This window comes from Madurella fahalii (genome assembly GCF_045866475.1).
Source record: "Madurella fahalii IFM 68171 DNA, scaffold_1, whole genome shotgun sequence".
In the NCBI taxonomy this organism is placed as follows: Eukaryota; Fungi; Ascomycota; class Sordariomycetes; order Sordariales; genus Madurella; species Madurella fahalii.
This window is the reverse complement of record NW_027263971.1, coordinates 3,878,536-3,904,443: the sequence shown is the minus strand read 5'-3', so window position 1 is coordinate 3,904,443 and position 25,908 is coordinate 3,878,536. Positions and strand designations below refer to the sequence as shown.

General features: G+C 56.8%; 11 protein-coding genes across 11 annotated transcripts; 6 read left to right on the top strand and 5 right to left on the bottom strand.

Annotated features, from left to right (window-relative positions):
- On the top strand, positions 1–2,386 carry MFIFM68171_01219 (Karyogamy protein, KAR9; the record flags this gene model as incomplete). Its single annotated transcript, XM_071056641.1, has 3 exons — positions 1–933; positions 989–1,458; positions 1,717–2,386. The coding sequence occupies 3 exons, from the start codon at positions 1–3 to the stop codon at positions 2,384–2,386; spliced, it is 2,073 nt and encodes a 690-aa protein (XP_070912742.1).
- A 679-nt stretch (positions 2,387–3,065) lies between these two features.
- Positions 3,066–4,856, top strand: MFIFM68171_01218 (Prefoldin subunit-domain-containing protein; the record flags this gene model as incomplete). Its single annotated transcript, XM_071056640.1, has 1 exon — positions 3,066–4,856. One exon carries the CDS (start codon positions 3,066–3,068, stop codon positions 4,854–4,856), a length of 1,791 nt encoding a protein of 596 aa, XP_070912741.1.
- Positions 4,857–5,506: 650 nt separating this feature from the next.
- MFIFM68171_01217 (Nuclear movement protein nudC) lies at positions 5,507–6,197 on the bottom strand (the record flags this gene model as incomplete). The annotated part of the gene is made up of 2 exons (XM_071056639.1): positions 5,507–6,063; positions 6,185–6,197. 2 exons carry the CDS (start codon positions 6,195–6,197, stop codon positions 5,507–5,509), a joined length of 570 nt encoding a protein of 189 aa, XP_070912740.1.
- Positions 6,198–6,780: 583 nt separating this feature from the next.
- MFIFM68171_01216 (uncharacterized protein) lies at positions 6,781–8,146 on the bottom strand (the record flags this gene model as incomplete). The annotated part of the gene is made up of 4 exons (XM_071056638.1): positions 6,781–7,075; positions 7,133–7,224; positions 7,319–7,735; positions 8,039–8,146. The coding sequence occupies 4 exons, from the start codon at positions 8,144–8,146 to the stop codon at positions 6,781–6,783; spliced, it is 912 nt and encodes a 303-aa protein (XP_070912739.1).
- A 644-nt stretch (positions 8,147–8,790) lies between these two features.
- Positions 8,791–9,918, top strand: TFB3 (TFIIH/NER complex subunit; the record flags this gene model as incomplete). Its single annotated transcript, XM_071056637.1, has 1 exon — positions 8,791–9,918. One exon carries the CDS (start codon positions 8,791–8,793, stop codon positions 9,916–9,918), a length of 1,128 nt encoding a protein of 375 aa, XP_070912738.1.
- A 680-nt stretch (positions 9,919–10,598) lies between these two features.
- MFIFM68171_01214 (ANTH domain-containing protein) lies at positions 10,599–12,742 on the bottom strand (the record flags this gene model as incomplete). Its single annotated transcript, XM_071056636.1, has 5 exons — positions 10,599–11,917; positions 11,973–12,084; positions 12,146–12,336; positions 12,393–12,630; positions 12,695–12,742. The coding sequence occupies 5 exons, from the start codon at positions 12,740–12,742 to the stop codon at positions 10,599–10,601; spliced, it is 1,908 nt and encodes a 635-aa protein (XP_070912737.1).
- A 1,380-nt stretch (positions 12,743–14,122) lies between these two features.
- Positions 14,123–16,545, top strand: MSD1 (aspartate--tRNA ligase msd1; the record flags this gene model as incomplete). Its single annotated transcript, XM_071056635.1, has 5 exons — positions 14,123–14,348; positions 14,405–15,135; positions 15,194–15,340; positions 15,395–15,523; positions 15,571–16,545. The coding sequence occupies 5 exons, from the start codon at positions 14,123–14,125 to the stop codon at positions 16,543–16,545; spliced, it is 2,208 nt and encodes a 735-aa protein (XP_070912736.1).
- A 486-nt stretch (positions 16,546–17,031) lies between these two features.
- On the bottom strand, positions 17,032–18,147 carry MFIFM68171_01212 (uncharacterized protein; the record flags this gene model as incomplete). Its single annotated transcript, XM_071056634.1, has 1 exon — positions 17,032–18,147. The coding sequence occupies one exon, from the start codon at positions 18,145–18,147 to the stop codon at positions 17,032–17,034; it is 1,116 nt and encodes a 371-aa protein (XP_070912735.1).
- An 895-nt stretch (positions 18,148–19,042) lies between these two features.
- MFIFM68171_01211 (uncharacterized protein) lies at positions 19,043–19,699 on the top strand (the record flags this gene model as incomplete). The annotated part of the gene is made up of 1 exon (XM_071056633.1): positions 19,043–19,699. The coding sequence occupies one exon, from the start codon at positions 19,043–19,045 to the stop codon at positions 19,697–19,699; it is 657 nt and encodes a 218-aa protein (XP_070912734.1).
- Positions 19,700–20,485: 786 nt separating this feature from the next.
- MFIFM68171_01210 (Cytochrome P450 monooxygenase) lies at positions 20,486–22,117 on the bottom strand (the record flags this gene model as incomplete). Its single annotated transcript, XM_071056632.1, has 1 exon — positions 20,486–22,117. The coding sequence occupies one exon, from the start codon at positions 22,115–22,117 to the stop codon at positions 20,486–20,488; it is 1,632 nt and encodes a 543-aa protein (XP_070912733.1).
- Positions 22,118–23,494: 1,377 nt separating this feature from the next.
- On the top strand, positions 23,495–25,552 carry MFIFM68171_01209 (Major facilitator superfamily domain-containing protein; the record flags this gene model as incomplete). Its single annotated transcript, XM_071056631.1, has 4 exons — positions 23,495–23,914; positions 23,977–24,305; positions 24,354–24,411; positions 24,464–25,552. The coding sequence occupies 4 exons, from the start codon at positions 23,495–23,497 to the stop codon at positions 25,550–25,552; spliced, it is 1,896 nt and encodes a 631-aa protein (XP_070912732.1).
- Between the last annotated feature and the right edge of the window lie 356 nt (positions 25,553–25,908).

Sequence of the window (25,908 nt, the reverse complement as noted above, 5' to 3'; positions counted from 1 at the left end):
ATGGCTTTCCCACGACATCCGTCGCCAGATGTGCAGTTCCCAATTGTGCTCATTCCCGATGTCGATGACGAAAGCATGGACTCGGACACGGAGCCCGAGTTGGAGACCCGGAATAAGACGCCGAGGGACCGCGACGAACCGCAGACAGCCCCGGCGCCGGAACACCCGATCACCTCCATGCAACAAGCCTTTGCCGAGTCCTTGATAGAAGCCACGCACGGCGACGTCCCGCCAAAACCAAAATTACGAACAGGTGATGCCAAAGCGAGGCGGGAGGAGCTGCTTGACCAGGGCAAACCGGACGCCCCCCCGACGGCACTATGGCGTCGTCGGCCGGGCCAGAAAACCCACGAGTTATGCAGGCTGATGGCTCAGATCTCATTCGGGGTCTATCTGCTGCTGAATGGCATGGCCAACAGCCAGATTCTGGTTGTCTCCATCTTGCAAGGGCACATCGACGAGGTGGACGAGTTCCTCGAGACGACATTGGAGGACTTAGACTTGGCGAGCAAGGACATGAAGGACCGAATCGAGCACTTGAGGCTCCCTATGGATAACATAGGAGTATTTGAGCGAATGTTGGAGGATCGCAACTTTCGCCTGCAGATTCTCGAGGGCAACCAGAAGATCGAACACATCCTCGCCCGTACTCGGGTCGCGCTTAAGCAGACCATGCAAGACCTCGCGGAAGGCCTCACGGCAACCAGGGACTTTACCATCTATCTGGCCGAGCAGCAACATGGGCATTGGCGACAGGAGCGACCCGACGTGATTGACATATTTGACGCCATGAAGGGGAACACGGACGGGTGGTTCAACGCCTTCATGGATCTGCAAGCTAAAGGAAGCTCACTAAACGCTCTGATTGTCAGGCTGGCCGGGGTTGTCTCGGAGATGGAACGGAGGGCAGGTGAAGTCAGCCGCAGGACTCGGGTATGTCGACTTACCCGTAAACTCTACGCCCTTCCGTTGCTAATCGAGTCAATAGTTCAGTGTCGAGCCTTACACATCCCCCAAGCATAGCCCTCGACCGTCGGACGCGTCCTCAGCCACAACCCCTCCGAGTTCACCGCCAAGGAAGGTACCAAACTCGCCTCCTCGGCTGTCGTTACGACTAAGCACAATAAACACGGTCGCTGCTTCTGAGGCGTCCTATTTCGATCTATCAATCGGCCTTGAAAGTCAACCGGCGACGGTGCAGAGCGTGACAGGTGAGGACGATCAGAAAAGACAAGAAGGAACAGCGCCCCAATCCCCAACAGGTTTGGTCTCGAGCTCTCCATCACCGTCGCCTCCTCGGTGCCCCCCGGCTCGAAATCCGCGACGACTCTCCGAAAGGCCAGCAGCACTATTAGATGCCCCTAAACTAGAAACGCCTGAAGAAAAGGATGAGGAAGACGAGGAGAGTACCCTCTATATCTTGCAACCGAGGACCTACACACCTCAGCCGCCGTCGCCGTCGCCCCAGCCTTCGCCTCGCATTATCGATGAGCGGCCCAAAACAGCCACGGACACCAATAGGCCAAGAACAGCGTCTCCGGTTTCTTCTGTTGAATTAACGGCGCCGCTGAACCTCGAACCGCCTAAGCCGCGGGCCGAGCAGGTCTTGTCGAAACCGCAGGCATACCGACCGAGAGTGGTTGAGATCGGCGCGAGGACGGATCCGAAGCACAGCCCGAGGCGAAACCCGCGACCGGATCCCCCGCCTGTGCGCAGGCCAGATCCGGCTCTGGCGCCGGAGCCGGTTGTAGAACCGGAGCAGGAACCGGAAACACAGGCGCGGCAGAGGACCTCTCTTCGGGAGCGTATCTCGCTGAAAACAAATCTCCCGGAATCCATTCATGTTCCTCCACCGAATGCGCTAGAGCGTCAGCGGCCGTTGCAGCCGGCGCCCCGGCTTTACCAGGCTCCTGATTCGGCATACGGGTCCGATATGGAGCGGCCTCCGATCAACTCGATAGCATCCATGAACTCTTCTCTTGCGGATTTCGTCCCGCCGTTTGCTCACCCGGGCGTGATCCCCTCGCCGCATTCTGATCGGCAATTCTTCCGCCCGGTACAGGCCAACCCGTATTCGCCCCTGCAGCAGAGACCGCACACATCTGGAACTGTTGGGCCCCACCACTTCCCACCACCCGCGCGCAACATTCCCTCAGCGATGGGAATGAGCATAATGAGTAATGGGACTACGATGACTAATGCGACGGGGAAGACACTGAAGAAGAAGCGCAGCGCGTTTGGGTGGTTGAAAAAGGCCTTCTCTTTAGACGAAGAGGAGCGGGCGGCGTTTGAGCAAAGGAAGAGGGAGCAAGCGGCCAATCCGTACTATGACAGCAGGACTCCCCAGTTTTTAGACGGCAAACGCATCCACCCGCGTCCGGCGTAACTAGGACCGGCCAGGCGGCCTAGTCATGCCGGTTTCCGACCCGGTCCCTAAAATAGGGTTCGGGAAGTTGGTACCGAACATACCAGCATGTCCGGCCCGTTTCGGCTGATATGAAACCGATCCCAGCCCCCCCAGTACCGTTAATGCGTTCCGGGATCTCGGGGGTGGCCCGTCGGTTTCTTTCTTGATCTTCTTCCCGTCTGACAGCCGGCGAGTTACATTTTGGGCCATATACGAGATATTCAGCTCGCGCGGACCATACTGGAGCCCGCGGATGGTGGGCGAGCTAGATGTTGGCTGTCTCCTTTTGGCCATGTTAGCCACGCCGCTGCTGTCTCCCCCTCTGTTTCTTCACTACATGTACATGTACTTTTGTATTGGAATTTCAGGCTCCTGGAGAAGGGAACCAGGATTGCATAGCGAGGCAAAGCAGGAGTTTCTTGTACTGTTACTGTATATTCATTAAAAAGTAATGAGCGTCGATACAAGGAACATGCGAAGACCTCGGCGTTTTCGCCCGAATTGCAAGGGTCTCCTGAGCACAATTGGTGTCGGGAGTGGGTATCTTCGCACTGTATTGTTTACGTAAACTAGTTGAACGAACTTTTTCTTACACCATGAAGCTTCCCCGGTTTTTTTTTTTTATCCTCTTCCTCCACTCTCTCCTCACACGGCCACAATGTCGCAGCCAAAGGACCATCTTTCCGACCTCGACCGGCATGTGCAACTTCTCGAAAGCAAGGTAAATCAGCTGCGGGCGTCTTTGAATCACTGGCAGCAATGGTACCTAGAGTACTCGGCGCTCAAGGAAGAGGTTGAACAGTTGCCCAAGGACACGCCTCCACTCGAGGATCTCCGCCGCATTCGCCGTGACTTTGACAGCAAACTGCTCACCAAAAAGGAGGTCAACGAGATCCTGGGCAAGAATGATCTCAGAGACACCGAGCGCATCATTAGCATGCTCTTGCGGCGCATGGATTATGTCGAGCAGAACATAGCCTCGCTGACAAAACTCCTCGAGAGCGAGGAGAACAAACTCGCCGCCGCGAGCGTTGTCGCGCAGCCTGATGCTGGGACCGACGAGGAGAGCGGCTTACCAATCACCGACATCATTGAGGAGCTGGACGAGGACGACAATGTTGTCAATTTCCGGCTTCAGAGCGGCGGTGACATCCAGCCACAGGTCGTCGAGGCCCTCAAGAAGGTCGGCATTCACGATCTTCCCGAGACCGAGGCAGACTTGCCCCGGAGCGAGAAAGCGCCTGCAACTAGCGCAAACGTGGATGAGGCCAAGAAAGAGTCAACGCCGGTTCCTAGCCCTGAATCCGCCCCAGATGTTGAACCTCCCAGCGCCAGAAAGACGGTCTCCTTTGCCCAAGATACAAAGCCTGGCCATGAAGCCTCCGAGGCCCGTGCGTCACCCGCAGCGCAGACCTTGGAACGGCTCATGCAAAAGGCCAAAGAGCAAGAAGCGATGGACATGTCGTCGGCAGTCATCCCGGAAAATGAGTCGCCAGAAGAGAGCCAGTTGCGCCGCGACATGCTCGAGTACAGCATGTCGGAAATCGGCCCGGTAGTGGCCGAGCTGCAGCTGGAAGAGGATCATTCCGACGATGACGGCGTGGACTGGGACGGCACTGACGACGGATTCGAGGATGAGGACGAGGATGAGGATGACGATACCGAGGACGAACTCGGGCGCTCCAAGCGCAGTGTCATCACCCCAGACTACATCAAGCGCATGCAGGAGCTTGAGAAACGTCTGGGAGTCCAATCCGCTTTTACAGTTGGCCGAACGGAGACCGAACCGAAGAAGCCTGATGAGGGTATCGGCCGGATAGCGGTGGTTGGAGAGTCCGATTCGCCTACCGCTACTTCGACAGATGCGCCTCGACAGAAGAAGAGCGTCAGCTTCGCTTCCAAGCTCGATATAGCTCCGGACTCTGCTCCCCGGCCGACCCCCAATTCGAAACCAAAGATGCGGAAAGTCGAGCCTGTCAACGACGTCGTGGAGAAGACAGACATTGAGACGTTGGCGGAACCCGAGGAAGCCCCCAAGCGGGTGTCGAGGTTCAAGAAAGAGCGGGCTGCCACCGCATCTACTTCACCAGCAGCTGCTAAAGCAGTCCCGCCCGGCCCACACCAGCTTCGCGCCGCTCTTGTGCAGGACCGCACCGTCCCCCCAGCGGAGCCTACCCCTCCAGAAGACCAAACTCTGGCCACCACTATCGTCGAGCGGCCTGTTGCCTCGGAAGCGGCAGAGCCGGACGAAATGGATGATGCGTTGCTGTATCAAGCTGCGGCGGTTGAGTACAACCGCTTGCGGAATCAGTTGATCCAGAAGCAAGGCGGCTTCGTGCAAGACGAGGCTCAAGCAGACGAGTCCGGGCGCGTCCCTCTTGATGAGGAATTGGGCGGTCCAAAGCGGATGAGCAAGTTCAAGGCCGCTCGGTTGGCCAAACTGCAATAATAGTCCCAGCAGGTCCCGTTTCTCGCCAAGAGGGGTGTCTCATAGTCGATGACCAATCGAACTATACAGCGTCCCAAAACCTCCCCCCTGATCCTGATCTTGATATTCCGTGATCGACTGCATCACGTCTCATTGCCCCGCTCTCTTTTAGTTCGTTCTTGTCTCTTGACTAACCGGGCAGAGTGCCTGCCCCTGGCCGGTCCGCATAACAGATCAGTGCCACCAAGTTGGCGTAATGAACGGAACGCTCAATATCTGACAATTGATGGTTTGCAGCTCTCCATCTGCATCCGCATTACTCGCGATTCCAAGAACAAGCTGATGGGCTCTCTGACGCCTCGACCCTTGGCAAAATACCCCGTGGTCTCGGCGATTCGTTTCACTCCTCACATTTATTTTACAGGCCGTAGATGATAACCGCAATAGAATTCGATGTCCTACTTTGTGCCTGGTTATTTTGTTGTCTTGTGGGCAACACGCCATGCGTGACTGCGTTCTCCCCTATATTAACATACTAAACAATTCCTTAGGATACCCGTTCCCAGCAACCGTAATAGCTATCTTTCAAAGTCTTACGCGTACAAACCAGAAACTCAAACCCACAATTTCCGCGTCCCTTTTCCCCGCCCAATGTTTTTTTTTTTTTTTTTTTAATTAATCTTTGCCTTGCTAAAATCCATCTCAGGGTGCTGCTCCTGGAATTTCTTTAGAATCTCCATCTTCTTCTGCTCCTCGCTCGTCGGCAGCCCCAGCTCCTTCTGCCGCTGGTCGTACATCATCTTCTCCACCATGCCCCGCGTCTCCCCGTCCAGGTCGGACAGCTTGCTGTTCTCAGGCACGATCTTGGTCACGTCGATCTTGGGGGCGCTCGTCACCACGTGCGCCCACCACTCCATCTTGTTGGCCTTGTCCAGGTGGATCTCGATGACCTTGCTCGCGCCGTCGGCGCCCGTCGTCAGCGTCCACGTGCTGTCGTCGGGCCGGATCGCGTGCGGGAACGTCCCCTCCAGGATCGGCGCCTGCCCCTTGACCCCCGCCGTGATGCCCGTCTTGGTGAACGACACGGCCAGGTCGCGCCCCTTGAGGTTCCCCGGCACCGTGATGGCCACGTCCAGGTCGCCGATCGTCTGCGTCCACTTGTACGGCAGCGCCGCTTGCTCTGCTTGCTCCTTGGCCCGCGCCGCGGCCTCTTCGGCGGCGGTCGGCTCTGTTGGGTGGGAGAGAGGTGGTTAGAAGCGGTTACCCTGAGGGGAAGGAGATGCGCGGGGCAAGGGAGGGATGCGTTGAGTCGTGAGTGTTTTGAGATGGGAACCAAGTCGGGAACGTACCCTTATCAGTCATTTTGGGCTTGGTGTTGTTTGCTTGTTTGTTGGGTGCTGTTTGCGTTGGGGTATATTGCCTGCTAGACGCACCGCAACGGAGATGCTCTTGCTACAACAAGTCTTTCGAAATTCATGGAAAGTGAGCTCAAGCAAGAAGCTCATGGTGGGGCAACGCTTTTCAGCCCCTCCCTGCCCCGCATTCCCTAAGCTACCAGCCCCACACCGCGAAGCATGCCCAGCAAGGCCCAGAAGCTTCGCAGCCCAAGTTTCTGTAACGTATGTACTGACTGTACTTGGCTACATACATGTAAGGTACAGCACCTAAGGTACGTTAACCTCTCCAAGTTACAACACCAGTTCTCGTAATGCTCGGCTGATGCATCGGCAAGTAGAACAACAAGCTGTATCAAAACCGATGCATAAATATATATAGAGGAGTTGGAAGCAAAATTTACAACCCAGCTCTCACCAATCCGAATTGCAAGCCCTGAGCTCATCACCCAGCAATTTTATCGGCCTCGGTCAGTATAACGCAGGCCGTTCATTATTTGGATTGGGTTTAAGATTCCTCGTAGTCTTCTACTGGGCCCTCAGTCTTGATTCTACAATTTGCGAGGGCGTCCCCAGCAGACTTTGGCAGCCTCCCACAGCTTGTCATGGATATCACAAGGTCGGTGGGTTTCCTGGCCCCATCTCCACTGTTTCTCGTTTCCGTGCTCGACCACGAAGCGTCGAACGAGTTCCACACATTCTTTCTCGGTTTTCTCGTTGCCATCCTTGTCGAAGACGATGGTGTCATTGTCCCTCACTCCCAGCTTCTTCACCAAGATTAGGTTGTGTTTGGCAGGCTGCCATTTGATCATGCCGTTGAACTTCGCCCGGCCATTCTCAAACGACCTGGATTGGAGTTCGGTCAGTTTGGCATCATCGTGCGATCAGGGACCCGTGCCATACCTAAACAAACAGAGCGGTTCGAATGTTTTCTTGATATCCAGCAAGCAGATCTCCATACACCTGTGAAGAGTGATCTCGTCTCCCGATACTTTCTAGAAACAAGCTGTCAGCTCATTCTTGCCATGGCAAGACCCAGAGAGATCCATTCCGAAAAGACTGCAGGAACTTGATGAGCTTGTATTGTACCTGCTGACGTTCCCCTCGGTTGTTGTCTCTCTCAAACTTGGACTTCCCGTTCACCCACTTCCCTGCAGGCTGCCCTCCTTCTTCATCTAAAGTAAGCCACTCTTCGCCGTCCTTCAAGACGAGGACTTCGACCGCCGAGCTCGAATCGATCAAGATACCGGTCTTGGCGCAGCGGGCTACGCGGTGGCCGTTGAGGTCATAGAACTTGAAGTCAAACGATGCCGCGTCATACTCCTGGAGTTGCCTCACGACCCTCAGGGTGAAGGACGTGCAACGACCGGAGGTCCACCAAGTCCGAGTGAAAGATAGGGACTTGTCTTCCTTGATTATATCTCCGAGAGGTGCATCCTTGAGGGACCAGGGGTTTCTTAGGGCCGCGTCCCAGGAGAGATTGGACTTGCTGACGAGATAATCGATCTGAAGGAGATTGGGAGTATGGTGTGGAGACAAACGCGTCTTCCCACCAGTGTTGGGCTTGCTTTCGAAGATGTTCAAGGTCGTACCCCGACATCATCACAAGATATTCAGGAAGGACTGGGTGTGTGGTCAGAGTAAGGTTCTATGCGCTGTGGGAAGCGAAGGCGATATAGTCATATATTAATATAGGCAATGTGAGAGTACCCCAGCGGTCTGATGTTTTAACGGAGATCAATCATCATCCTATTAGACAGCGGCTGCCTAGCAGACTTCATTAGTTCTTTAGGTTCTATCAAGACCAACCACACAAGTCTGGCGGCCGTCTTGAGTGGCTTGGGATTGTGAGCTCTTGCAGGTTAGGCTCTGATGCATGGCGACTTCGACGTTCAGCATTGCGGTTGTATCCGGCATCGATGCCCTGACAATCACATTGTGATGCTGGGGCAATCGAGATCGATATGCTAGAAATTTGAACTCCAAGTTTCGGTTATTACCAAACCACAACCTTGATGCTAACTATCTGCGCTCCGTTGTTGAGACACAAGCGTTTCAAGAGGTCAAGCTGGTCAGCGCACGCCGCAATGCGTACATTGATGCCCAATCGGTCACTGCTTGTGAACCAGTTTCTCAGTCAACTGGTTACCGAATGTAGATTGCAGAAAGGAGACAAAAAGAAAGTCTGACGGACCGGGGGCTTAAAATATGTATCAACTACAGCTGACTTTGCGGTTAACCCGCTAGACCTGGAGCTGTGGCAGGGGAGACAAGGTGGGCTTCGGACCTGCGCTTCTGATTGGAGGAAGCGGTGGATTGCATGCGGCCAACGGCAGCCTCGAAAGCCAGCCGGAGTTCAATATAGGGGTTAGGGTTATAGGCAGAAATGGGGTGTTTGTAGTTCGAGGCGAATCATCTTCAGGAAGCCACCTCTGCCACCCTTCAACCGCTTCAACGGTGAAGCAGCAACCCCGAAGAAAGACCACCAGACCCCGCTAAACAACTACGAAACAACGCCCTCTGCAACAAAAGGCGATCAAAACCACTAATACGGCTTTACCATGTCGCGCAAAGCGGCACCGGGTCCGCGCAATGCCGTGGGCGGCGGCTCGTCGGCCTTGCCCGTCCTCACCTCGGACGACATGTGCCCGGTGTGCAAGACGATCCGCTACCTCAACAAAGACATGGAGTTCCTGATCAACCCAGAATGCTACCACTCGATGTGCGTCAACTGCGTCAACCGCCTCTTCAACGACGGGCCCAACCAGTGCCCCTACGCGGGCTGCCACCGGACGCTCCGGCGCAAGGGCTTCCGGTCGGCCTTCTTCGGGGACCTGTCGGTGGAGCGCGAGGTCGACATCCGCCGCCGCGTCGCCGCCGTCTTCAACCAGGCCGAGGACGACTTCGAGACGCTGCTCGACTACAACAACTACCTGCAGATGGTCGAGGACCTGACCTTCGACCTCGTCTCGGGCACCGACGCCAAGCGCCGCGAGGCCGAGGCCACGCTGCAGCGGTGGGAGGCGGAGCACAAGGCCGACATCGAGCGCAACCGCAAGGCCGGGCGCGAGGCCGACGAGCAGTCGCGCCGGCGGCTGGCGGCCGAGCGGGAGGCGGCGCGGCAGCGGCGCGTCGAGGCCATCCGCGAGGCCGAGGAGGAGCGCCTCGAGCGCGAGCGCAGCCGCGAGATGGAGCTGGACAGCCTTGCTCAAGGCGAAGCCGCCGCCGCCGCCGCGGCGGCGCAACAGCAGCAGCAACAACAACAGCGGGTGCAGCTCAAGAAGCGCGGGCAGGTGAACCGAGTGGTCGAGACGGCGGCCAACGCGGCCTTGGCGACGACCGACGTCGGCCGGCTGTCGATCCGCGGGCTCAAGGAGAAGAAGAAGCCGCCCGCCGCGCCCGAGGGCCCCTACGACCCCTTTGGCGGCATGGACTTCGTCCCGAGCCGGTACAAGGTGCGCGCCGGGCTCACCCACCCGGGCATCGACAAGTACCGCCACGACCCGGCGCACATCACGGGCGGGTACAGCTTTGACGAGTACGTGGACCGGGTCATGTACGAGGCCTTTGCGGGGCTGGGCGTCTTTATCGAGGACGAAAAGGAGGCGGGCATTGGCCTCTCTGCTGGGGAGGTGGCTACCATTAGCGCCGGAATTGCCGCTGTTGGTGACAAGATGGAGCTTGATTGAGGGCAGAAGAAAGTTCGTAATTGGGTTTCTGGCAGTATTTACCTGTTGTATGCATAGCGTCGGCGTTGATATGGGTAAAGGGGTGTTAGACTGGGAGAAAGGGTGCAACAGAGGGGGTTCAAATCGGTACGGCAAAAGGGGCGTTACTCATGAGTTATTTTCTGCGGTCTCTTTTTCCTCTTCATATTTCGAACACTGGTTAATTGCCCTCACCGTCGTTGGATAGGTAATGGATAAACCATACCGGTAGCAGCGAAAGAGTAAGAAATTAGATTTTACAGCGAGAGCTACGCTTGCCAGAACACAGGCATTCTACTGCTTATCCCATCGTACCCCACCTCAAGCCTAGATCCCTAGCCACTTGCAACCGCTATTCGAAGGAGAGACTCCGCTTACGAGTCCGAAACCGCGTCCCGCAACCGGCTTCTGCCGACTTCCCGTAGGAACAGTTGTCCCCAGATCCGACCGCCTGGAACAAAAAGCCAACAGAAAAAAACAAGACCTATGTTAAAACGCCGCGCTAAATGCTTTGCCAAATGAATGAACACTGAATACTATCAGATTTTTGGTGCTGCTTGCCCCAGGTCATTCTCTCGGCGTGCTAGTCCGGAGAGCAGGCATAAGTTGTGCGAGAGACAAATAACCACCGAATAGTGATCCGAACAAACAGACGTTATCTCTCACTGCTGCCAAGGCGTCTGTTGCGCCGGCCGCGGGAACACGGGAATGGTCTCGAGCTGATCCAGACCACCGCCTATCGGTTGCTGATTATGCTGCCAACCCAGGCCAGTGGCATGGTTGACGAAAGCACCCTGCCGGAATGGGTTCGTGCTGCCAGTCGGTTGGGACAGAATCCCGCCTGCCGTGACGGGCCGTTGCTGCTGCGTCGGTTGGGCCGGCTGGGCCGGCGCAAAGTTCTTTGCGAACGGGTTGGTGCCTGTTTGTAGCGGTTGCATAGGCGATGCTGTCGTCGTCGTCGGCGCCGCCGGCGGCTGCTGGGGAGGCTGGGACTGGAACGGCGAGTTAGAGGCTGGCGCCGCAAAGGGCTGCGTTGCCTGTGGGGAGGAACGGGCAAAGGGGTTGGTGGACTGGCTTGTTGCCGGGCGCTGCTGCGTGTTCGTCTGCCCAAGCACGGGGGAGAAGGGGGTGCTCGTCTGTTGGTTCATGAGCATGGATTGGCGGAACGGATTTGTGCTCTGCTGCGGAGCCTGGAGACCCTGGAAAGCAGGTGCCGCACTGCTCTGGAAGCTTGCCACCGAGTCTTGTGGTATCGTGGAAAGACCGCTTGGCTGGAAGCTAGGCTGAGGTTGTGGCTGGGGAGAGAATCCCCCAAACCCGGCGCTAGTAAAGGCAGGCTGTAGTTGTTGCGCAGTTTGTTGAGGCGGGGAGAACAGGGGCTGACTCTGTTGTTGGAAAGGTCCACTGGCTTGGAACCCCGTGGGCTGGGAGACGAAGCCGTTTGGCTGGAGTTGCGTGGTTGGCTGCGGTTGGAACGGTGCCGGCCCCCACGGGGACATGCCCATCTGCATCTGTGTCTGTGGTTGCGGTTGTGACTGCGTCTGGACGGCCATGGTTGTTTGGTTCTGCTCGATAGACTCGAAGAAGTCAATGAGGTCAGCATCTGGTCCTTTGGTGGGCGCTGGCGCTGGCGCGGGTGCTGTCTGCGACCCATTCGCGTTGGTGCTGGACGAGGCTTTCGCAGACTCGAACTTGGCCGATTTGGAAGCCCCTGATGACCCGCCCTTGGACTTCTTCGCCTCCAGCTCGGCCAGATATTGTCTTCTGTGGATCTCAAAGTCGGGGTCCTTCAGATACTCCTCGAGCTGGCGTCCCAAGTTGACCGGCGCATGCTTTAGTTTGGGGACCTCGACCCTAGTGTGATGCTCATAATGTCGAGCGACACTAAGGTACTGAACAACGTAGTCGGTCTGTCTCGTGAACGTGCGGTAGATGTCCATAGCTCTCTCCGCATCCGTTTTCGACAATTCAAAGAAGTGACCTGTCGTCCAGTTAGCCCGAGCGGACTTACGTGCCGCCCAGCAGAGAACTCCCACCTAGGATGTTGATCAGACCCTGGTTCAGAGCCTGGAAGAGGGCCAGAAGATCCAGGACCAGTAGTCTAAAGACAGTGATCGTGATCTCGTTTTCTGGCTCGGTTTCCATCACCTGCATGAAGTGTGAGCGTCAAGGGCCCGGCCTGGGGTCAGCAAAGACGGAAAGCACTGACATCGCATTTGAGGAGAGCTGTGAGTTGGTGTTGGACGATCTCTGTCTCGCGCAGCAGACCCTTTTCTACCGAGAGCTTCTCTAGCCGAGGCTCCTTGGCCCGCACCCAGTCGACCTTTGTCTCCCGGTAGGCGCGCGCTCGCTCGGAGAGGTAGTTGGAGTAGTGCCGGATATTTCGGCCCTGCGTTTGTGCTGCGCAACAGAGGTTAGCTACGGAGCGGCATGGCTTTGGAGTGCCTGTGACGAACCATCAGAGAACATGCTGACGGCTAGCATGTTCCTGTGCTTGGCTAGGTATGCTAGGGTCACATCTGGTGAGCCCTCTCGGATCATCAGGTGGACTGTTATCAGGCCCTTGAAGACAACGGTCCATGTCGAGTCACGGAGTCGGTACTGCAGCGCCCTAAACACCTCTCCCACGCCGGCCTCGCCCGAATGTGTCGCCACTAGAATATGCTCGATATACTTTGTCTTGGGGGGCGCGGCCTGAAGCAACGGTGTCGGTTAGCGACCCCTCCATCACCGTTGGGGATGAGGGTAGGCGGCAGACCTTGACCTTGGTCGCGCCCTTGACGGACTTCTCGAAGGAGCTCGCCATGGCGGCCGATAGCAGATGCTACAACCGCAGTTGAGTCGTGGCTAGCAGGAGCCGGGCTCTCGGTCTCGGAAAAATCGACTTGATTGACGGCCAACGCTGATCGTCTTGCGGCACAATGATGATTTGCTCCAATGCGCGGCAGGAAAGGGAGGAACGGCTGGTGAGGAGATGAGGTCACGGTCGGGCAGCGGGCAGCGAGCAGCGGGCAGCGGGCGGCGGGCGGCGGGCAGTGGTTTGACCCTTGGCGCAGCTGAGCCCAGTCGCGCGTTGTCCCACACAAGCAGCGATAGGCTCTTGGGGCGTCGTGGTGCTCTTAGAGGATGGGGCCCAAAGGCAGAAGGTACCGGAGTCGCCAAAATGCGCGCCAATTCGACCCAACAAGCCCATGTCAAAGGAAACTGCCGCGGGCGGGCGGCGTTCGGTCTTGGCAAACCAAAACAGGGGTCAGGACGCCAGCTCGAGCGGGTTGGTTTCACAGTCTTTCATGGGGACGGATCCAGGTCACTCGCATCCAAGGAAATCTCCGAATAATGCAAACCTCACTTCGTCATACACTTTATTTTTCTTAATCTAGGTACCCTGCTCTTCTGGGAGGAAACATGAACAGCGAAGCCTGCTGAGACTAGTGCAGATTTCGCAAAGGGAGCACCGCATGGCATATCCAATCACCAAAATCAAGAACGGGCAGTCAGTTATTATGAATACACATAAACTATCTAGAATCCCAGTGTCGAGATATTGAAGGCATCACAGCCAAGACTAGCAGTGTTGGCATCCACTTGGTGCCATCCTCTCTGTCCAGTCTGGAGTGTGCAATCAAAACATCCTATTAGTATGCACGGAACACGCCCACTTGGCCGCGTGCAACACCCGTTCCATTCAGAGTAATCAGAGATGCCGTCATTGCGTCCGATGAGTAACAAGGTCGGTGCGCCGAACGCTTATTTCACAATTCCATCCTTCTATCACAAACCAAACCACTTGAGCCCCGTGAAGGGAGAGTTTGGAGGTTCCAAAAGGAGGAAGCTTCATCATATAGACACGCTGGCTTTCATCATCTAGAAAGTAGTCAGCGAAATGCTCCCGGAATAGCAGCAGATTTATGTGTTGGGGTGATTGTACTCACTTTGTTTTGAATGGAAGGGATGGAGAGAAGAAGAAAAAAGTTTCAAATCTTTTTCGGGTGTGGTAGCTTTTTGAGGGCCGCTGCTTGCCGGCTCGAGCTTGGAGCCCCACTCTAACCTTTCATTCGAGCCAAACAGAGGCTGAGGAAAAGCGGGTCTTTTCAGGTACCTCATTGTACCAGAAACATGGTGTGAGCTTTCACTTGAAAGTCAAATGCAGCTTCCAACAGCTGCACAAGCCGAGCAACGAAAACTGATGGCATTACCACGCGTCTCTCTGAGGCGCTCGTGTGGCCTCGGGCAGCGGGAATTGATATGCTGCAGAAGTTATTTCCATCCTCAATTGGCCCATAACCGCGTTCTGCAGAGGTCCCGCCATCGTAATATACACAGCGGTGCCCAGCTACGCACCAGTGAAGCGACTGCAGGTCATGACCAGAAAACCGTCGGACAGCAACTGCGCGAGGAATGGGCCAAGTACAGTAGGCATTGTTTCCAGTCCGATTCTCCCCACGGTCTAGCCCTGACATGTCCTCAGACCACTTTCCTCAGGCATCGGGGCCGCACAATTTCCGGCAGGGACACAAGGTCACTGTCCACGGCTTCCTGTCCAGGAAACGTGTAAAACACTCAAAGCTGGTTTTTGCAGACATACGACTCGACAACGGACCTGAGGTACAGATTATTTCGAGCTACGAAGAGGTCGACAGCCCGGAGCACTTGGCAAACAAGGCGCTCCGAGCCATCCCACTTCACAGCCCAGTCTCGGTGACAGGCACCGTTGTTCAACTTCACGGCGGCCCTCAGCGAGAAGAGATGTCTTCGGAGCCCAGAGGTTCCGTTGTTCAAGTCTCACGCGTCGACCTCACCCTCGACACTATCCAGCCCCTCAACGTCTTCCCCAAGGATATCATTGTGTCCGATGGCGTCCAATTCCCCCCGTCGGCGAGACATCTGCAGATCCGCTTCGATGATGCTTTGCGTAGCCGCCTCCTTGCCCGGCCACGTATAGGACTTCAGTTAAGGAAGTCTCTCGACAGCCTCGGCTTCACAGAAGTCGAGACGCCCATCCTCTTCAAATCCACCCCCGAGGGAGCAAGAGAGTTCCTGGTTCCGACAAGGCGTTCAGGTCTAGCATATGCACTACCACAGAGTCCTCAGCAGTACAAGCAGATCCTCATGTCTAGCGGCATTCGGGCGTACTACCAGTTTGCCCGCTGTTTCCGGGATGAAGATTTGCGGGCCGACAGGCAGCCCGAGTTTACACAGGCATGGCAGTACCGTCTCGGTAATACTAGCCTTTCATGGTTGGGCTAACCTTTCGCAGCTTGATCTAGAAATGTCTTTTGCCACAGGTCAGGATGTCATGCGCACGGTCGAGTCCATAATCTCGGACTTGATGGTCTCACTGGATTCGCATTTCTGCACTGTGAGAAGAGGTGGTGATGTTTATCTCGCACCCAGGAAACCCTCGGTATGCATGCGGGGCCGCTCCCTTCATTGAGTTAGTGTTCTAATTCCCCGAAAGGGCGCAACAGATATCGCAGGTTCTAGCGAGAAACAGCGCCACCAACAGCGTCCATTCCCTCGCATCACGTATGAAGAAGCCATGACGAGGTTCGGGATTGACAAACCTGATGTGCGGATTCCGTTTGAGGTATGCTTCTTATGACCAGCCTCGCTAGAACCGACTGACCATAAAAGATCCACCGAGTTGACCACGTCCTGCCTCGATCGTTTGTTTCCATGATCACCCACCTCGACGACCCTATCGTAGAAGCGTTCAGATTCCGCCCCAGTTCGGGAGAGCAAGACTTGAGCGACACACTGAGTTTTGTTGATGAGCTCATGAAGGCGCTCCCAGCTCCCCTAGCAAAGAATCCGGATGGCGCTCCTGTTGCTCTCGTCGTCAACTCGAAAAAACCTCTCCGCGGCCTCTCGCCCCTCGGCCACGACGGTGTTGCGGGATTAGAATGCGGGGAATCTGGCCTACAAGATTTTGCGGATTTGGAGGATGGGGATGTTGTCGTCTTCCAAGCCCGCGAGAACAAGCCGTTCCAAGGGGGCTCGACGGCGTTGGGCACCTTCAGGAATCTGCTATACCAGACAGCCGTGTCCAAGGGCTTGCTCCCACAGGACCCCAGTTTCCGGTTCCTCTGGGTGACCGATTTCCCCATGTTCACGCCTGACAACGAGACAGATCCGGGCCAGGGCGGCATGGCTGGCTTCTCGGCAACCCACCATCCATTTACGGCGCCACTAACGGACGATGATGTCGAGCTGCTCATGACCGACCCGCTTAAGGCAAGGGCTGACCACTATGACTTGGTTGTCAACGGGGTCGAGCTGGGCGGCGGCAGTCGCCGTATTCACGTGGCCAAGCTTCAAGAGCACGTCATGAGAGATATCCTCAAGATGACCGACAAGGGCGTGGCCCAGTTCTCGCATCTTCTCGAGGCTCTGCGTGCCGGCTGTCCACCCCACGCCGGCTTTGCTCTCGGCTTTGACCGGCTTGTTGCACTTCTCACGTACACGGACTCGGTCCGCGACGTCATTGCATTTCCTAAATCCATGAAAGGCGAAGACCTTTCGGTCAAGAGTCCCGGCAAAATTACCCGCGAGCAGCTCGAGACTTACCATCTTGCCTTTGCCCCCAAGAACGGAAATAAGGCGCCGTAGGAGATTCCATGAGCGACTCCTCCCCATGTACCAACAATCTGTACACTAGACGTCTACTCGGGCATGTCACGACTCCGACATTTGTTCCATTATGAGGATGATAGGATAGACGGGGTTATAGAAGCTTTGAAGCGTTTCGCATTTCATCGATACCATTACACTAAAGAAAGCACCGCTCTGAGTTTAACATACTTGCCCCGGATACAAAATATCATCTCCAACCTCGATTGTGCCAATGGCAGCAACAAGAAATGGGTGAGGGATAAATAAATTAAAGCCGGAAAAGGAAAATAAAAAACAAAAAACAGACAAACACATTTTTTTTCTTCTTTTTTCTTTTGTTCTGAAAAAGGGGGGGGGGGGGGGGAGAAAGGAAGAAAAAAAGGAATGAAAAACGGTTGTTTTCAGTCGAACGACAATCTCACCATCACCAAACCCTGACAACAAACGTCAATCTTAGGTCCCCTTCCTAGTCTTGGGCACGGCCTACGCAGTGGTTGTTGACGCTGCCTTGGCGTTGCGGCGCCGCGCCCACCAGCTGCCGCTCCTCAATTTCTCCAAGACTTCAGCCTTGGCCTTCTCCGCCTCCACGAGGGCGTCCACACGGGCCTTCTGCAATGTGTCCCCCCCCAGGGCCTCCGCCTTGGCTTGCTCTGCCTCGGGGATGACCCCGAGCCTGGCCTTTTCAGCCTCTGAGTGGGCCTCGAACCTTGCCTTGGACGCCTCTGGCATAGCGGCCGATCCGGCCTTGGCAGCCTCTGAAAAGGCGACGGACCCGGCCTTGGCAGCGTCTGAGACCGCGACGGCCCCGGCCTTGGCGGCCTCGGCGATGCCCGCCGATCCGGCCTTAGCTGCCTCCGCAATGCCATCCTCGCGGATCTTTTGCCACTGCTCGTCGTCCTCCCCAAGAAGCTCGGAGAGGTCCTTGGAGGTCTGTGCCATGGCGCCTTGGCGGGAACTTTGCCGTTGCTGAGCGTTGACATGGTGCGTCGCTTTGATCATTGCCTGGGGACGCTCGTTGCGGGTGACGTCGGCTCCAGCGCGGGAAATCTTGGCTGACGGGCGTGTGACGCCAGGCTTCGCCTTGTGGGTACCTTTGAGAACATCGTCTGCGATCTTCTCCCAGTTGATATTCATGCGGGACCGGAGATGCGGCGCGGCGACGGCCGTGTGAGCCAGGGGGATATTGGCGAACTGCCGCGTGTTGCTGGGTTTTGACCGATGGGTGTCTTTCAGGACATTTTCTGCGATCTTCTGCCAGTCGATATTCATCCGGGACCCGAGATGTGGCGTGGGGGCGGCCCGGATATTGGCGAACCGCCGGGGGATGCTAGGTTTTGCCCGGTGGGTATCTTTCAGGACATTGTCTGCGATCTTTTGCCAGTCGATATTCATCCGAGACTGGAGATGCGGCGTGGGAGTAGTCGTCTCTTTGCCCGTGGTGGTGACTGTAACGAGCGTGCTCTGGGTTGGGGGGAGCATGGGAAGGTGGGTATGGATGGAATGGGTCTCAGAGATGGGGACGCGGCCGTCCCGTGGAATGGGCATGGCTGCGGCACCCAGGCTGACCTGGGTGAAGACGAAAGCCGTAAGCATCCGCATTGTGACTGGCGATGAGGGGATTCGGTCCGATTTGATGAAGGAGTTGATGTTCTGTCGAGGACTCTTTTGGGGGTTGACTCTGTTCCAAGACGTAAACAATGTGAGTAGATCGAGGTTCAGAAGGCCGGGGTTTATTTCTCGCGTGATGAGGACCCAGGACTTAGCGGTTTATTTCTTGCGTGATGAAGATCCAGGACTTAGCGTCCTGCCGTTAGTCATTAGTTGGTGACCGTGAGTTTCGGGAAGCTACGCTATGAGGTCAATCCGACACTAGTTCTGGGGATTTTTAGCCGTGAGTGAGGCACTACGGAACTAGTAGCACGCTACAGGCATGATTTCTCAGCAAGACGACAGAAGATCCAGGCACTCAGCACGCAATGCTGCACCCTTCTCTGGGGCACTGCCATGCTAACCTCCTGTGCGGCCCGTGCTCTGCTGAAAAGCCTTATTTTAGCCTTGTTCTAGCCAGGAACTGAGAGGCCAGCTGGTTATCCAAGGCTGTTAGTCTGGCAGAGTTTGCCTTTGACGCTCGTTCGCCTGGTGGGTTAGGATTGCGTGCTTGCCGCATCGGAGTGTTGGCCGAGGAACTGACGTCGAGAGCAGGTGCGCGCAAGGACGTGGCAAGAAGCATATCCTGCCCTCTCCCAGTACAAAAAGACAGCACATCCCTCGCCTGGGAACCCAAACCTTCTCTGTTTCCTCTCGACTTCTCTCTTGCCTAGTCTCGCAAGATCTTTCCGCTGCCAACTTCATCATCATCTTCCCCATTCCCCATCAACCTCTCCATCAGCCTCTCCATCAGCTTCTCAATCAACTTCTTCATCTGCTCCTCCACCCGCTCCTCCATCGGCTTTTTTGCTACCCCTACCAACTTCTAAACATCAAATCACACGCAATGCGCCCAAACACCACCGTCGTAGTCGCTACCTTTGCTGCCATTGTCCTCTCTACCCTCCACGGCACAGTCCGCGGCGCCCCTATCCGCACTCCGGGTGTTGCTGTCAACCAGATGCAGACCCGCAGCCCTAGCGGCGAGGAGGAGGAGGACAATGAGTTCCTCAGGGGCTTCCAGCGGTTCCTAGAGATCATCGGCGACCACATTGAGAGGATGCGCGAGTCCGAGGTGGAGGTCAACAAATCCAAGAACGAGACCCCCTGGATCAACGTCGAGGTTGGCTGCGTCGGCGCCGGCGTCTGCAACCCCGTCGACGTGGACAGCACGGGGCCCAAGAACGCCTCTGCGCTGGCCGCCGCCGGCGCCAAGTCCGAGAGCAAGCAGTCGTGGCTGAAGATTGGCAACGCACCTGATAAGACTAAGGAAGCTGGTGAGACCAAGACATCTAGCGCCGCCAAGGCATCGGGTGAAGCCAAGGCTTCTGGCGAGGCCGCCGAGGCCGGAGAGGCTGGCGAGGCCGGCGCGTCCGCCACACCGGCTCTGCCTGCCGTGCCCGGCCCACCTGCCGTCCCTGGTCCTCCTGGCGTGCCTCCCGTGCAGGCTGTGCCGGGTGTGCCTGCCGTTCCTCCCGTGCCTGGCAACGATGCCCATCCCTGAAGGACTTGGAGGAGATGCTGTCGGGAGAAGGGCTCCTGACATGTCGGGTTTGAGTAGGCGCATCGGTCGTGGCAATAGGGATCGTTGGGATCGCCGAACTCGGGGATAATGGGGGCTGTGTCATGTGACAGTATGGCCATGGAACATGAATTAGCGTTTGCGTATCGGTATTAGGAGAGCCAAGGGGGGGATCAGCGCTGGGTAGTTGTGGTCGTCGGCTTAACATACACCTGTCTCCGTATTACATAATTAATAACACTTAGTAGAAACAATCGCAAACGGAATTTAATGCGAAAGAGTACTGCTCGGCCTGAGATTATTCGTGAGCCTGTATGTGCGGACTTGGCAGCAGCAGCAATGACACTCCCCCAGGGCTTATTCACCAAAGCTCTTCAGGGGTTCTCAACGTTACGAAGACAATGCTGTAATAATGAGAGCGAATTGGGAATTGACGAGGAAGAGAGAGGAAAAGGAGATAAAAGTAAAGTAAAGAAAACAAACGGCGACGACAAAAACAACAGGGGCAATAGCCCCGCAAGAGAGTTACTACAGTCTAAAAATGCATTCTTCTTACTTGTTACACCATAACCAAGGACTTGAAGCTCACCGCGCGGTCTTTCTCCTAGCTAGAAAACCTGGAATCCCGAAACTCAACACCTACACACCAAAATGGCTTCTAAATGAAATTATTACCTTGATGCCATGACACTTTTCCTTCCCGCCCCATTCCCCTCCATTCCCCCCCCTTGCAATCAGACGCCAAAGACACACAAGAGATTTCCTAATCTACAAAAGCGTCGCCTTCACCGTCACGCCGTCCTTGGGCCGCAGCACGAGCCGCCACATCTTCCAGTCCTCCGGGTTCGGCGCGTCGTAGTCGCGCTGGAACTCGAACTTGCTCAGGAGGCAGCACAGGATGACCTTCATCTCGGCCTCGGCAAACTTGCGGCCGAGGCAGCCCCTGGGCCCCTGCAGGAAGGTCATCATGGCGGTGGGGACGGCGGTGGGGGGGAGGGCGTCCCAGCGGTCCGGGTCGAACTGGTCGGCCGTGTCGCCCCAGAAGGACTCGAGCCGGTTGATGGTGTTGGCGAGCACGTAGACGACGGTGCCGCCGGGGATGTCGTAGGGACCGAGGCGGTCGTCCTCGATGGACTCGCGCACCGTCATGGGGATGGGCGGGATGAAGCGCAGCGACTCGCGGCAGACCTTGTCGAGGTACGGCAGCTGGTCCGGGTCCGCCGCCGCCGCGAGCCGCGCCACGTCGGTCCGGAATCCCCGGTCGAACAGGAAGGGCATCCGCTGCCGGATCTCGGCCCGCAGCCGCGCCTGCACTGCCTGGTGCGTCGTCAGCAGGTGGATCGTCCACGCCACCCCCGTCGCCGTCGTGTCGTGGCCGGCCCCCAGGAACGTCATGATCTGGTCGCGCATCGTCGTGAACGTCAGGCCCGCCTCCCCCGCGTCCTTGAGCTTCTTGTTCTCCCTCGCGATGAGCGCCAGGATGTCCTTGGCCGTCGTGTTGTTCTCGGCCTCGTCGAGCTTCTCCGTCATGATCTCGGTCGCCTTCTCGAGGATTATGTTCCGGGCCTTGTCGATGTCGCGGTTCATCTGCGCCGGGATGTACTTGGACGCCGGGAAGAAGGCTTGGATGCCGTGCAGCACGTGCGACGCCAGGTCAAAGTTGAACACCAGCCGGTACGCCTGGCGGAGCGGCACGTCGGCGTCCTCGAGCGAGTTGATGTCGCAGCCGAACCCGGCCTTGCCGATGATGTCGAGCGTGCACCGGTTGAGCCAATCCAGCACCTCGAACGACTTGGTCGTCACGCCCGCCTGCTTCATCTCCATCTCCCACAGATTGGCCAGCAAGAGCGACTTCTCCCAGAAGATGGGCATGAGCGAGCGGATCGACTGGATCGAGAACCCCGCCGCGAGGGGCTTCCGCTGGTTCATGTGGTCGGGCCCCTCGGCCAGGAGAACGCCCTCGCCGAGGATGCGGACCATCCACAGCTTGGCACGCAGGGGTTTGGGATAATTATAGGGGTTCTTGACCGTCATGTGCTTGAGGGCCTCGTCGTCGGCTATCGACAGCCTCTCGGAGCCGAAGGGGAAGAAGTAGCGAATGATGGGGCCGTATCTTCTGTGCCAGTCCCGTTGGGGCACGCCGCACTCCTGGGTGATGATGGGAATGAAATGACCCCAGAGCGGGAAGCCAGGAACGGTGGGTATATGGCGCAACTTGGAAAAGTAGAAAGGGTAAAGCCAGCTCAGCCAGACACAGCAGTAGAGGAAAACGGTTACCGTGAACGATAGCAACACAGTCCGCACTGTAGGTTTGTGGTACTCTTTCGCGTAGCCCCAGGAGGCGGCAGTCGTTACCACAAGGATAGGGACAAGACGGATCTTTGAGAGAATTTCCGGCATATTGTCACAGTTCCTTGGCCAAGCCAACGAGGTTCTGTGGAATAGAAGCCAGGTTGGGCGCGATGGGTTGGCGCGGGGGACCGGAAAGAAGTGTGCGTCTGGCTCGTGTTGTGAGAAATTGCAAGGGCAAAGCCACCTGGCCAGACTAACTTGTGACTATAAACGACATATCTGACCCACCCGAGGAACTCCGAGGGCCACAAGATCCGGAGGGACGGCGACACGTATATAAGATAAGCCCTTTGCTGCTTGCGAGACTTGCACAGCCGTGACTAGCCACACACCTGGGTGGATCTGGTTATCGCCTTGAAGTCAAAAAGGGCGAGGCGGGACTCTGTCCATCCCACGCCCCTGAGAGAGCTAGGTATTTCTTCCAGCCTGGGCACTCTCCTGCATGTGAGCGCTGCCTCGCACACTGCATATGCGCGCTCCACACTAGTGGTTGCGCGGCTCGCGGATAGTTGGATATGACCAGTTCGGCCTTACGGTTAGACTTGGGTGCTAATCGGACCGGACCTTGATGCGAGTCAGATTTTTCCGTCAGATCTCAGACCGCACCTGATGGGGAGAAAAACAGAGCAGCATACCGCCCACAGCCTCACTCCCCCGCCTGCCACTCTCCAACAGACCTTATCGATCACGAACTAGGGCGCTGGGAACGAATGCAAACAGGCAGCGCTGACCGCAGACCATCCGCCCGGTCGAAAGAAAAAAGGGGAGAGGAGGGAGAGAAGAAGGGTTGATTGTGCCGACGCGGCGCTCCGTGCACGAGCTCCCTCCACCCGGACAGCGCCGGCTCAAGAGGAGGGGCTGATCATATCGGAACTAGAAGTACGCGCAGCACTACTGTAAGGTAGTTGCACAGTTCGTGACCCAACGAAATTCCGTTCAGCTGGTGTGGCCTGAGCACTCGGCTTATTTCCACCCCGTGATGGGCATGCGCAGCTAGTCCCCCTCTACCGACCCCGCCACTGTCTCAACTAGTAAACAATAACTGGCCACGAAGGGACGGTCTTGGGCGCTGTCATCGGAGATCTTGATCCATAGATCTGAACCATGCGCAAGTAAGGGGCGGACTGGGCCAACTCCGTCAGACCCCCCGCACTACTGCGGAGATGAAAGTTGCACCGCATCCTATGGTTTTCTGTCTTGTTCTGCTCCTATCCGGCAAACGTAGTAGTACCCAGCATGCCCGACAACGACAGCGAATCGCCGGGCCGGCCCGTGGCGGAGACGATACCCGAATCGTGGCACCCCCCCTGGCAAAGCGGGTGCAGATGTCCTCCAGGCTCGACGAGCATGCGCGAGTGGCGAGAAATCAGCAGAAAGAGCCGCCCGGGAGAGCGGGGATGCACTTCCATAGGGAAAAGCGGTCAAATGCCCCTCCAGCCGAAGGCCGGCGCGACGGTGAGCGGTGAAGGAGAGAATGTCGAGCTTGGCGGACTGCAGAGCTGTCCGGTGCTGTCAGCGCCAACGCCATCCGGGGCATCGCTGAGGTATACGGCATCGCCATTGTCGCTGTTGACCAGCCTCAGCACAGATACAAGATCAATGCTGCCATATGAGCAGCGGCAGGATTGGCCGCTCGGTCCAGGGCCACGGCAGGAGCACAGCGCCATTCCAGCCGAGCCAATATCACGGAGCAAGGCTCCGGCAGCAGGCAATCTAGCATCGGAGCCAGGTTCAGCTGCGGGCGACGATGACGGCTTCATCACAGGGTTTCCCCTCGTATGCCTGATGGTTGGCTTGATGCTTGCCGTGTTCCTGATCTCGCTTGACCGGACCATCATTTCCACGGTGAGATGGCGCCCCGCCCTGACCCATTCCTCGCTTTCTCGTGCTGACCAGCAACTCCCTAGGCCATCCCGTACATCACGCATCTGTTCCAATCGACGCCCGATATCGGGTGGTATGGCTCGGCGTACATGGTGACGGCCTGCGCCTTCCAGCCTCTGTTTGGAAAAATCTTCACGATGTTCTCGGTCAAGATATCGTATCTCGTGGCCTTGTTCATATTCGAAATCGGGTCGCTACTCTGTGCAGTCGCGGGGGACTCGAGGACCTTAATCGTCGGGCGTGCGATTGCGGGCTTTGGCAGCGCGGGCATTACCAGCGGGAGTTTTGTTGTGGTAGCAGCCGCCGTTCCCCTCCAGGCACGGCCCATCCTTATGGCCGTGGTCGGTCTCATGTAAGACGCTCCGTTCTCTCACCCATCGCGCATGCTAACCCGGTCGAGGTTCGGTGTCGGCGCCACGATTGGGCCCCTCTTGGGCGGTGTCTTCACAGACTTTGTGGTATGTAGCTGGCTTGCCAGTCCTCCGGGGGTCTTCTGCTGACGGCAAACAGACGTGGCGGTGGTGCTTCTACATTAACCTTCCGGTTGGAGGGGCCACAATGGCAGCGATGATACTCTTCTTCAATCCCAGGAAAAAGGCGAACGCCCGCCGCGGGTTCTTCGAACGCTTGATGGACCTCGATTTTGTAGGAAATGTGCTCATCATCGGGGCCTGCATCATGTTATTCATTGCATTCCAGGTGACCACGCAGGGTATCGCATGGTCCAGCACGGAGGTCATTGGGCTTCTCGTCGGCAGCGGGGTCCTGGGCATTCTTTTCACCTTGTGGCAATGGTGGAAAGGCGACGGGGCATTGATACCGCCCCGGATCATCACGCAGCGCACCGTGGCAGCCTCGTGCGGACAAGCCTTCACGATGTACGGGGCGCTCGTTAACCTGACCTTCTTCCTGCCGATCTGGTTCCAGGCGATCCGCGGCGAGAGCGCTATGCAGTCGGGAGTCGACATGATCCCCTTCTTCCTTGTCAACGCTCTCTTCTCTGTAGGCGCAGGCATTTTCGTATCCAAGGTTGGATATGCGACGCCTCCGGCTGTGGTCGGGAGCGCCATCGGCACAGTTGGGTTGGGATTGATGACGCTGCTGCGCGTCGACACAACGACGGCACAGTGGGTAGGCTACCAGGCCCTAACGAGCGCGGGCTTCGGCATGTCGATCCAGCAGGGCTTCACAGCGGTGCAGACGGTACTCAGCGAGGACGAGGCGGCCATAGGCACATCTGCCGTAGTTGCCGCCCAGTCGCTTGGCGCTGCCGTGTTCGTTTCGATCGGGAACATCGTATTCCAGCATCAACTGCTCCGCGCCACAGCGTCGCACGTACTCTCCGACATGGACATCAAGAAGCTCATCGACGGCGGCGCGGCCGCCTTCCGCCAGCTGGTGCCCGCCGACATGCTACCCCAGGTGCTGGAGATCTACAACGAGGCGCTGATCGAGGTGTTTACCATGTCACTACCGCTAGGGGCATTGGCTGCGATCATTTCGTGCTTCATTGAGTGGAAATCGGTCAAGGAAGAGGGAGAAAACCAGACGGAAGAGAAGAACCACCCAAGCGCTGGGACCAAGACGAGCCGGGTTTGATTGGAATGTAATTACTGTACTGATAGGCCAAAACGTGCAGTCATGCTTTCATGGTTTGTGCGACGAAAAAGGGAGCAAGGCAAGGATGGATCTTTGTTGTAAGGCACCGAAGTCAGGGGCTTGATCCCTGGAATACCCAGCTGTGATAACGTGCTGTACAGTGCCTTATGGTGCTTGCTTTGTCCGTGATGAGAGCCTGTTGTGTGCCCGTCTTTCCTTCCTTTGAAGACCTGAGGTTGCTCTACACCGGAGAAACCCGGTTTTCGGATGATCTCCGGCTAAACAGTCAGCATGGGACCTAAGGTGGGGCGTGCGATTGCACACGGCCTTCTTCCGAGATGCTTGGGAACCTTCTT